At 40.2% G+C, this 11,893-nt stretch overlaps 2 protein-coding genes across 3 annotated transcripts; one reads left to right on the forward strand and one right to left on the reverse strand.

The window, feature by feature from the left end:
- Nucleotides 1-394: 394 nt before the first annotated feature.
- RB195_003463 (uncharacterized protein) lies at nucleotides 395-6,989 on the forward strand (the record flags this gene model as incomplete). 2 transcript variants are annotated; one of them, XM_064201119.1, is made up of 8 exons in its annotated part: nucleotides 395-445; nucleotides 2,437-2,565; nucleotides 2,859-2,981; nucleotides 5,183-5,346; nucleotides 5,545-5,630; nucleotides 5,699-5,757; nucleotides 5,826-5,969; nucleotides 6,741-6,989. In XM_064201119.1, 8 exons carry the CDS (start codon nucleotides 395-397, stop codon nucleotides 6,987-6,989), a joined length of 1,005 nt encoding a protein of 334 aa, XP_064057000.1. The 2 variants fall into 2 exon arrangements, with proteins under 2 accessions (XP_064057000.1, XP_064057001.1); XM_064201120.1 differs by lacking the exon at nucleotides 395-445 and adding an exon at nucleotides 5,372-5,497 and having other exon boundaries at nucleotides 2,455-2,565; nucleotides 5,183-5,259.
- Nucleotides 6,990-7,618: 629 nt separating this feature from the next.
- Nucleotides 7,619-11,233, reverse strand: RB195_003464 (uncharacterized protein; the record flags this gene model as incomplete). Its single annotated transcript, XM_064201121.1, has 4 exons — nucleotides 7,619-7,786; nucleotides 10,358-10,457; nucleotides 10,991-11,094; nucleotides 11,171-11,233. 4 exons carry the CDS (start codon nucleotides 11,231-11,233, stop codon nucleotides 7,619-7,621), a joined length of 435 nt encoding a protein of 144 aa, XP_064057002.1.
- Nucleotides 11,234-11,893: the final 660 nt, after the last annotated feature.

Here is an 11,893-nt window from a genome sequence, read left to right on the forward strand (position 1 = left end):
TAATTTTGTCGCATTCTTGCTGCTCTACTTCTGTAGAATTGTCTGGATAGTTGTTCTGATGCTAATACCTTAATCGTCCCCTCGATTGAACCTTTCATATACCCTTTACAAAATCAATGTTTCTCGATCACACGTTAGTGTTCATACGTCGTTGTATCCACCATGATTGTCTTTCATGCAGTTCCATTTTTCAAGGAGGTCTACAATTCCCTGAAACTTGAAACTGGGGAGTGAGACTCAAAGAACTACGCAAGAGCGGATTTGAGTTCAGTGAACGAGTTGAACACTTGTTGCTTCAGGAAATGTTTAAGAGCCCAAGAAAGTTGTTGTCTAACGTGGTGAGGTCTGAAAAATAAGGTGGATGGAGAATCATGTCCCAATTCAAGGATCCAAGATGGCGGAGAGTGGCCGAAGCGACTTGCAGGCGCTCGTGATCGTTGAGGAGGTGATTGCGAACTTTCCTAGGATTGCGGTGGCCGGCTTGCGTTTCACTCGTTGAAGCGTCGGAACCTGGTGCTTACGTTAGCGTCGGTAGTGGTCCTTCGGATAATTTGTAGTTGATGTTAGTGGTTGCCTGAGGTACCGTATGACGTCGCTTTAGGAGAAGATCAGTCGGGGATGACGTCGATCCATTTGCATCACAAAATTGGCAAAATATAGATGTATCAAAACTCTCATAGATCTCTAGCTAAGAAAGTTCTAGAACCACCTAATTTTCAACTTTGTCTCCCAAAAATGCCTAAAATGTCCTTTTTCCCGACGTCAACTTTCTTCAAAGTGTAGAGTAACCAAGCAAATACATATGTATAATTTTCCCGAGGTGTTTTTATGCAATTTGTAGCAGAAATAGTTTTTGACGCCTTATATGGTAATTTAGTCCCTAATGGCCTATATGGCATATATATCGCTAGACAAAACATGTTTTAAATCTACTAACTATTAATGTTCTTGGTTTTTTGGTTCTACCTGAACGAACACATGTGAATACATTACTTTTAAGAAATCCATAGCTGATGATTAGATTTACTAGGTCTAAGCTGACGGTTAGATTAGCACAGCTTTGGTGTTTATAAAAGTGTTTCATTGGATTTTACACAAGAATTTGAGTTTGACATCCTTATATTTTGAATTTTACAGATTTTACAGTTCTTTATAACAGAAAAGAAGTAATTATTAGGAGCTTCTCTCACGAAAACGTTCTTAGATTCTTTTCAAGTTACCATGTTCAGTGCAAAAGGGAGCTGCATTGTTTCTGCCAGTTTTTTTTTCAATGTAAAATTTTTTATGATGGCTACTTCCTCATTTCATAGAAGTTTTTATCATCAGATGGATTCATTCAAAACTGCAGACTGTTTTCATATGCGTTCGTTCACATCGTCGTTTTTATAGAATACATGCAGAGTATGCAAAAACTGTATGATAAACTTACGTACGCCTGGAAAAATAACAATGAACGAAGTAATGTTCCGTGTTATGCTTCTGCTTTCTGTATCATTTCATCCGTATGAGTCGGTTATTTTCACAACATGCTGTAAACAATATAGTGGACAAAATGTGTATTTAAACCCCCGCCGTTACGATACGATATGATTTGCAAAAAACCTTGTAATGCTTAACTTAAGAAAAAAGGAAGAAAATCTTTTGTGCTACGACTGATTGTGTATGGCGTCGATGTGTGTTCTACTCTTTTTTATATTACTACTGTTGTTGTTGTTGTTGTTGTTGACTTTATAGAATTTTTTGTTGTCACTATCTTTAAGTAAGTGAGAAAACTCTAAAAATGTCTCTAACTCTAGTTTCTCCATTACTTTTTCTCTGATTTCCCACCGCATCTTATCTTCATTCCTAAAAATGCAACTCGTAACTGAGCCCATTATTTGTTTAAAATATTTCGGACATTCGGTCTTTTCAAAGTCATTTTATGCTCTACAGGTGGTATAGATTTTTTTAATAGATATGACGCCCGCAGTTAGTTGTTTGAGTCATTTTTAGAAAAAAATAACGTACTAAAAACACGAAAAATGATGAAACCGTAGTGAGTTCACGTCAGTGTGATCTCGTTCTCAGATCCTCCATTCTCTTTCTTTTTTGCGATATGCAGATAAAATACTTATAAAACTAAATTCAAAGTTTAACCCTAAAAACTAAGTTATTATTTAAATTTGTAGCTCCTTACAAGTCATGAATCTCAAAGTAGATCAAAAGAACTATTAGTTCTCAATATTTCTGCTCATTGTTTCTCACATATTTATATATAGAAAACATATTTTCTTCAAGGAAGTTATCTGCTTTTCATATGTGGAGAAAGCTTAATAATGAATGACTAAATGACGAATGAATGAATGAATGAATGGATGAGTGATTGAATGAATGAATGAATGAACGAATGAGCGAATAAAATGAATGCAATAACAGATCTCTTGTAAGTGCTTTCAGATCCTACCACACACAGTGATGACCGTCCAGGCAACATTCGCTATTCGACTATTGGCTTCGTCTCTGATTCTTATTCCAGCTGTATTTGGTTTGGTTCTTCAAACACTTCTTGGTATAGCACTTTACAAGGTATGGTAGTATATGTGTCACTTCACAGTAGGGGAATTTGTAGTAACAGTTATAGTAGGCTCAAAACGGCATGAACCACGGCGCAACTGCGTAAGTGATTGTGCTCGAAGCGGTGCGGTGGTGCGTAGCGGTTACGATCAAGCGGAGACCTTTACTAGCACCATCCATCGATAGAGTTCGCGATGGCCCCCATCGATTTCAACCGCCATCCCCACCGCGCCACTTGGAGCGCAGCCGCTTACGTAACCACACCGTGCTTCATGTCGTTCTGACCCGTGTGTATATTGTTTCAGGGATGGAAGACTTTTCGAGAGAACAGTTTTTATCTTATTACTGTGCAGTTAATGTGGTGTGATATATGTGCACTTCTTCTGGATTTATACGCAGCTTTTCCACTGATCTTAACAGGAGTCGAGGTAGTTTTTCCAAGCTACTTGTTATCCTCTGAAAACATTGTCAGACTGGAGGTTTAGATAAATGATACCGTTTAATTAGTGGTATGTTTGTGTAGCGTTGAACCAAGCATGTGTACGAATGTTCCGTGATTGAAAAACACTGGATTTCACGTCAATTTGGGCATTCTTAAGCAATAAGCGGATCGAAAGTAGTTGAACTTGCCTCAACTACATCCAACGACTTATGTGTAGGTTCTTAATTTGAGTTAAATGTAGCTCGAAACTTTGTTACCTTATGGATCTCGTCAAGGTGATCGATAGTTAGGGAAGCTGATCACTCCAGAACGATCGATAGTTAGGAAAGATCATAAAGGCGATGAAGTCTTGAAGGCAGCATACCACGAATCTGAGGTGGTGCGGATTTCAGGTGGAGCGTCCGTATACGGGGTCATAGATTATGGAGACGGGGGTAGTTCCGCTCATCTCTCCCTGCATCACTGCAAACAACCGCCTCCAGAATGCTGTATTGTACGACGCCATCTATTGCAGCGCTCCACCCCTTGCGCCGCCTCCGCCCTGCGATTCGTCGAAAATCAATTCGGACTGCCCCGATAGGCAGTAAGGGACTCTACACGTGCAAAGGTGGCGCGGTGCAATAGAAGGCATCACACAAAACAGCATTCAAGTGCCGGCTGCTTGCAGTGATTCAGGGAGAGATGGGCGGAACCACCCCCTCTCCATAATCGCCGACCTCGTATATGGATACTTCACCTGAAATCCGTACCACCCCAGATTCGTGGTATGCTGCCCTTAAAAGATAGTGTCTCTGTCGTATCAATCATGGGTTGCACAGATGCATTTCACTGAAATTCGTAATCGTTCAGGTTTTGGAACCCCTGTTAACCTATAGAAGAACTTGCGGGGGCCAGCCAATGATCAAGTCGGTGTTTTATCCTACCAGGCAACTCCGGTACCAATTAATTGACCCCAGAGGGATGTAAGGCTTGACACTGAAGTGGTTTCGAACCATCGACCGTGCACCCGCAGTGGATCTCTTACCAGTTGCTCTATACCCGCCCTGAAAGGTCATAAATGTAAACGCCTGAGAGATGGCTCACATTAGAAATATTTTGTGGTAAGATACAGTATTTTATGCAAGAGAAGGTGCTATTAAGTAGTGCGGAATAGTCTCGATCAACTGTAGCAGGTCGCGGACGCTTTCAGAGTTTCGTGGATGGAACTGTTTGCTCTTGGAATATATTCATGGGCGCGCCCATTATACAATGTTCGGATAGGAATGCGACTTTGCCAATTTCAGAATTCCACACAAAACAGTATCAATATTTCATTCCATGATAAATATATCATGGAATAAAATATTCTAAATAGAAATTCTTCACAACTATCAACAACACTTTGCCAAGATCCAAATTAGAAATGGACGTCGTTTTATGGACTTCGATCGACTGCCAGTCAGATACAATGGCCGTCCAGATGCGCACTTCATCGAACTGATTGAACTTGTTCCGTGCCGGAAAGCAGTTGCAATGGAGGGAAAAATGTGATTATCCGAGAGCACAAGGTCATGCAGGATGGCAGATGTGGGGAAACTGTAAAGCCTATTTCCTCCATCTGCTGATGAACGATCTTCACAATTTCATTCAATTGAAGCGGCACCTATTCATCGCAACGATAGGCCTCGCCACACGAGTGAAAGTGTAGGTAGATGGTAGAATTGGAGCTCCCTAATGCTAATACAAGACCACGGATATCGATTGAGCTGGGTCGGACTCGCGGGTAGCCTTCAGCAATTCATTATCTAGAACTTGCGGCTTTTTTCGTACTTTATCTTCCATGGTTTCACCGCCATTCCAGAATCGCCTAAACCAGCGACAATACTCGCTTTGTACTCCTCATACGCTTCACAAATCGTATTGTAGGATGTGAATCGACCGCGTTTTTACTTTTCTTAAAGTCTCAACATATTGTGCACGGTGTATTCCTTATTCATTACTTTGTAAAGCAAAATTGTTCCCAAATTCAAAAAATTGTAGTTCCCAACTACATCTGGGCTTTCCCTTTCCCGAGAACTACACAAGGCAGAAATCATTTGAATAATTTTTGAAATGAAGCGAAAAAGGAATTTTTGGGTTAGCATCTTCGATTTGTTGCAATCCAAGAAAGTTGTTTAATCTTCATTTGAAAAAAAAATAACTTTTCAGTACATGGGCGACAGTATCCCATTGTATTACCTTCCTCTTGCTTTTGAAGGAATCGCGTTTAATGGGATATTTATGCTGTCATTATTTCTGACTGTAAATCGTTTTCTTATCTTTCTCTTTCCTGCAGTGCATGCGAAAATTTTTACAACCTTCGGAACAAAAATGTGAGTTTTGAGCTTTTTGTCTCAGAAAAATGTCAAAGTTCTCGGCTGTAGCGAAAGTTCCATTTGTATCGTATCCGTGTCCAGAAATGCATCACATGAAGGAAACTGCAGTGAACGCGTCGCAACCAACGTCGAGTGCAGCACGAGTACAGTATACCTGTGTTTTCAACAAAACATCTAAAATAAGTTTTTTTTCAGCATGTCAGCCTTCGTATGGATATATGTTTTTACACTTATAGCACTTTCGAATTTTTTCGGATGCAGAAAGGAGTTTTCCAAAGAATGTTAGTTGATTAAGGGTTGTATAAGTTTGAGGATTCGAATTTTCGATCTAACACTCTTCTTGCTTCAGTTTTTTATTTCTGGTATCATTGTCAAATTTCCGATGAACAGTCGTTTGACTACAAAGAGGTAATTTTTGTTGAATGAGAATTATTTCTCTCATTCATTCCTTTTTTCGTTCACAATGTCTTTTTCAGTTTCTCTACACACATTCCTATGTCATTCCATGTATAATGATTATTATGTATATTGCTATTTATATAAGAGTGAAACTATATCGACGTGGGTTGAAGGTTAACAGTAAGACATCGCTGAAGCAGGAAATGAAGTACCTAGTTCAAGTGGGTTTTCTAGAAGTTTTCTAGAAGGTGAAGATGTCCTTTAGTTGAAGGCATCACCCCACGAATCTGAGGTGGTACGGATTTCAGGTGGAGTATTCGTGTACGGGATAGTAGATTATGGAGAGGGAGGTTATTTCGTTCATTTCTTCCTAATTGCCGTAAAAAACGGCACGGAAGATACGGCTTCGGGCGTTCTGGCGCACTATTTTCCACAAGGAGTTCGATTGGAGCGCGCCAGCCTTGTGCACGCGCCTCATCTTCCGGGCCGTTTTTTTTAGGGCAATTAGGAAGAAATGGACGGGATCGCCCCCTCTCCATAATCTACCATCCCGTATACGAATACTCCACCTGAAATCCGTACCACCTCAGATTCGTGGGGTGATGCCTTTAAATCCGGCCGGACCCCTTTCAAGTGAAGAGGACCCAAAAGAAATGGAATTTTCAGAAAGAAAACTTCTTGTAAGAAACAGCGAAAAACTACCGATCCGCATAGTTCAACCAGAAAGATGGTAAAAAATTGTGAATGATGGAAAGGGTATATATTCTAAAAGGAGGAAAACCATAGTAAATGATTAGAAAACCCATATTTCAGTACAAAAATAATATTTTTATTTTAGCTGGTCAAAAAGCTAAGGGAATAGAATAAGAGAACTGTGTACACACTAGTATGTTTATGAAATGGTAGTGAAGAATGATTTACCTAGAATTTTTTTGAAAAAAAAATGCTAATGCATGATTTTCTCTAGCATATGGATTTTCTTCGGATTTCAGACGGTGCTAATTTGTATTCTTATCGCTGTGGAAGTAGCTGCATTTATTTTTTTACCATTTCTGGGAATCGATGGTTATGGGCAATTTTACGTCAATATGCTTCTTAATCTTATTCTCATAGCGAATAATCTTATGACGCCTATCGTTATATTATCCTTTAACGTGGATGTTCGACAGCAATTGAAGGGCGCATTCTTTCGGCAATCTCGGACAGCATCTCTGCTCTCTACTACATTTTCTCTATCGTGAAGGCAGAAAAAAAGAAATCCTGCCTTCAGTGAACCTTCATGTGTTCATTCTCACTATTGTAGCTTATTGTTTTTTTCGATAAAGGTTTGAACTACTATTATCTACTCCAAAGCAAGCATACGATCAATGAAAGAAAAGAAAACTATAGCGTTAACAGTGTTCTCAATGATCAGTGGATACTGCATATGTGGTCGGATTGGATCAGAAGTTTCGGTTCATAAAACATAAAAAAAGGAATTAGTGCCCATCTATAGATGTTGACTTTTTTTTTCCCCATTTTTTCTTTCTCTGCAACCTTGAGCCCTACCTGATTTTCAGCGCTGTCGCTGTTTTATTGACCATTGCGGCTAATCTGTACGACAATTAAAGCGAATTTCTTGAAAAGAAAATTTGATCGGCTTCGATTTACTGATTTTTTTTGATTCTGCAAATTTTACCTTATTGATTTGTTCTTCGAATCGTTGGATCGTAAAGCAGTGTAGAATCTTTACATTACTGTCGCTTATGTCTACTTTGCTTCTATAGCAAATAAAAAGTGGTCCTAATAAAAATAAAGTATTTACTATACTGTAATTAATACGAGATTATGAATACAAAACAAAGTATCTGTGAATTATCCGCTATAATTGTTATCGGATATTATTGTCGGATATTATTACCAGTGTTGCTTGTTGAGTACTCTTAAATTTTGGGTGTGTGAAAAATAACAGCCAAACAGGAGTGAACATTAGAAGATCAATTTGATAAGGATGTAGTGTAAAGGACAAGTAAGCATTGGATCCGTAGAGAAAATATACCTGAAAATATATCCACATTAGTCCTTGAAAAGGAAAGCAAACAAGAAGGAAAGAGATTTTCTTCTCGTTTCAACAATCTCACCTTACCTATATATTAAATAATTGTAGTTCTCACTACTTTTTATTTGTTCTTTTTTTTCTAATGCTGCAATATTACCGCTTCCTCTCCTAACAAACCGCTTTGGAATTTACAATGTTCTCATTCGAACTTGTTCTGTCAGACATTTGTTTTTTTTTCCAGTATTTCTTCTTTTTTTATCATTCTCGTGTAGAGATATTGGGATATAGATCATCATCCATGGATCTCCCTCGCTAAAGGGATCAGAGCTCGTTAGTCACTGGGCTACGTGGCGCGTCCCCAAGTGACGGTCCGGGGGCTAAGCGCTGAGACCAAGCGACCTAGTGCCTGTCTGAGGGTGGATTTAGGGGATGGCCTCTTCTTTCTGTTGAGCCGTCAATGACTCATGACATCCTTGTATCCCGCACATTGGCCTGACCAAAAGCATGCAATCAAGTATTGGTAGGTGCCGGGGCTACCAAACCAAAATTGAAAAGGACTAAGATGAAGATCTGTACTTATACCGCTTGTATCTGTACGCTTGCATCGGAAGCGGCCATCGAACATCTGATGATGCAAGCCAGGAAGATCAAGTACAACTTCATTAAAGTGACCGAGAAAAGGAGTTGGCGTCCTCGTCAACGCGAGTGCGACAAAGAGCATCGACTCTTACCATTCTAATCGAACGTCTGCGGATGAGAAGGTTTAACGCCAGCTTTGACTATCTTCGTCGCTAACGCTCCAACATCAAGCCAAAAGAAGAAGCTAGCTAGAAGAAACAAGAAGAAGAAAAAGTCGAAGCTTTTCATATGGACCTGGGAAAGTTTTACCGAGAAGATCATGCCTTCTACAAGCTCATAGTTGGTTATTTTAACGCCAAAATTGGCCCGAGAACTACGTCTGAGGAACTTCACATCGGGATCTAAAGCCTACAATGGAATGAACAGGAGGACAGGCTCTCCGAATTCATCATGACGACTGAGACCATCTTTGGGAACTCGCAGTTCCAGAAGCCCTTCCCCCTACACTGGACGTGGGAGTAACCCGGTGGAGGGTATCGTAATGAAATAAATCACATGATCGTCAGTAAAAGGTTGTGCCTGACGGATATTCCTGTTGTTCCAAAGTTCTATACGGGATCGTACCATCGCCTCCTCCGAGGAAGATTTTCTTTCACAAGGAGAGAAGAGAAAGCCGCCAAGTTCAAAGAGCGAAGTCCCAGATCTTTCATTAGCTGGGAGCTCTTCGCTACGTTAGCCGGCTTTTGGGAAGGTTTGTAGTGGGCAACATCAACGAGGAATACGACCAGTTCGTTGAACACCTTCATGAATTCACGAGGAAGACTAAGAGTTTAAAACCACCAAAAGACGCCTATGTATTAAGACTTTTGAGTTGATACACCAAATTGGAGCAGCACAAGCCACAGACACCTAGGAACTCACGTCCCAGCTCGCAAGGCTTTGCAGAGAGGCGATAAAGGAGGACTTTAAAGAGAGATGAGCAGAAGTTCTGGCTGAAGCTGTAGAAGGGGAAAAAGCATCCGCTGTCCCCGTTGAGACTTCGCCAGTCACAAGACAAGGATAACTGCTTTCCGGAACCCGGAGGGAACAACCACTGCATCGAGAAGAGAATGAAGAAAATTATCTACGACTTATACTCTGATCTCTTCGACAGCCATGTCCACTTCCCTCCTCACCATCTGTGGGAAAATGGACATGTCATTTCAAAAGTTCTCCCGTCCGAAGCATGACGTGCAACTATGTCGATAAGAGATCGTACGACACCCGGTCCCAAAAGAGTAAGTTCAGAACACCTGAAGAACCTTCCGCCAGTACTTATAAACACTTTGGCGAGGCTCTTTACAGGTTACCTGTCGGAATGCAAGATTTCTACACGATGGAAGACTAGCAAGGCCGTATTGTTGTATAAGAAGAGAGATCCACATGACTTCGGCAACTATCGCCCAATCTGCTTACTGTCCTGATCATTTAAAAGCTAGTTACAAGAGTGATCTCTTGGAAAAGTCTTGAATGGACGTCAGCCATGCAGACTTTCCACATTCTAGCAATGCCATCTGCCAAATGGGAGGAGAAGCTGGCACGAGCAGGAAGTCTTGGAGGTAGAAATCGAGAAATCTGCACAACATAAACATCAAGTGGTGAAGGGAGATAGTCCATCTCTATGTTGTCTAGGTCTATTAGTCTTTGAAGTATTTACGATAGAATTTGATTCAAAAAATTGGAAGGGACTTATTAAGCAACCTAATTCAAACGAGTACATACAGTAAGATAAGAGGCATGTGGGAAGGGTGCTACTTTTTTAGCTTTTCAAAGACACCTACAGATTTTCTTGTAAAGTGTGAGGAAATGTTCAAATATAAGGTGCAGTGATCTCTTTTCATTCGACACTTTTGTGCTGATCTTGTACAGTTTAATTGTTGGAAATATTCCAAGTTCATGTAAATTCTATGTATTTATACTATTTTTGATCGAAAACGCCAAATTTTAACTCACATTTGTTGCTGCCAAGCTGATAACACAAATAAATGTGGAGAACGTTACGATTGTCAACGATCTTTCGGCTCTTGAACCACTTCCACTTCGTTTTGTTCCACTAAAAATTGCAATCGTATGAAAAATTTTTCACAAGGTCTTAGTTTATTGAAGGCAGCACGCCACGAGATTGACGACGTCGGGACCTCTCAACAGAAACACAGGATTGCAGGTCTAGTTTACGAGTGTGGGCATGATCACGCTCAGTTTCCCCTAAGTGTCTTGAAAAACGGCGTGGGAAACCACGTTGGTGATTGAATTTTTTTACGAGACACCAAAAAACGCGCCGCATCTGCCAGCAAGCGGACAACCAATACGCTGCTTATGCTGTCTCCCCCGCTCGCTAGCAGTCACGACGCATACGCTTGCGCTTACAGACGCTGTACGTTACTAGGCGCTTCGTAGAAAAAGTCGCTCATTAGGGTCGTTTCCCATGTCGTTTTTCAGGTTAAACAAAGAGAATTGAGTGCGATCACATTCATACTCGTGACCTACATAGCGTCAAATGTAATTTTTCGTGGGAAAATAACAATATCGCCAATTTCGTGGTGAGCCGCCTCTGAGAACCGTTGAAAATATTGTCTAGAAATCTACCTGTTTGACAAGGAGCGGATTTTGCTTATCGTAGCCACCGAAGAAAATAAAATCACGAAAGAACACGCAGATGCTACAATCGTGACACAAGCACTATTTCTCCACTGAAATCCGCAACACTTCCGACTACGTTTAAAAATTACTTAGATTTTTTTCATAGGGGTAAAATAATCGCGTAACCTTAGGGTACACCTTCACGTAGTCCATAGAAGCAGCAAAACCAGGTGGACTCATTGCTCTCATGTAACACGTTGCCGGATAAAGAAACCATGTTGTTAGAATTGGTAGAAAGTAAATAATAAGAAAGAATATAGGAAGAAGTTTTTTGATCGTCTATAAACTCAAAAAAAGTCAGCTGATATCGTAACAATAACCACTGATTTTGTAATTTTACCACATTTCCATCTGCTGGCGCGTATATAATAATAGTTCTGGATATAGATATAAAAACGGCCGTGTAGAATGCCATATATTTTAGTTGATATGAAAGCGCATAGATTACGGTAAGATATGGCCCCTCAGGCAACATCGTCAACCATCCGGTGATGAAACCTGATAACGGTAGTCGAACGGTAAAATAGTCGAAGATGAAAGTAATGAAGCTCTGAAGAATGTTCATTTAAATAAAAATGACAGGATCAAATAACTTAAAATTAAATATGTAATTCAAAATTAAGTGGTACACTTCAAAAGTGGATTTTCAGTTTCATTTTTGATATTGCCGTCGGAAAATTTCCGGGAAACTTCCGACCGTATGACAGTCTCGGCCAATCAATCATAATTGCAAGTTTGAGCTTATGCTCCACGACTTTATTCTACTGAGGTGCTGATGATTTGTTTCAAAACAGATCTCTATCAATAAATAAAATTGTTCTTGGTTCCAGACCCTTGTGGAAAATTTGG

The sequence above is a fragment of the Necator americanus genome, chromosome IV (assembly GCF_031761385.1).
Source record: "Necator americanus strain Aroian chromosome IV, whole genome shotgun sequence".
NCBI classification, from domain to species: Eukaryota; Metazoa; Nematoda; class Chromadorea; order Rhabditida; family Ancylostomatidae; genus Necator; species Necator americanus.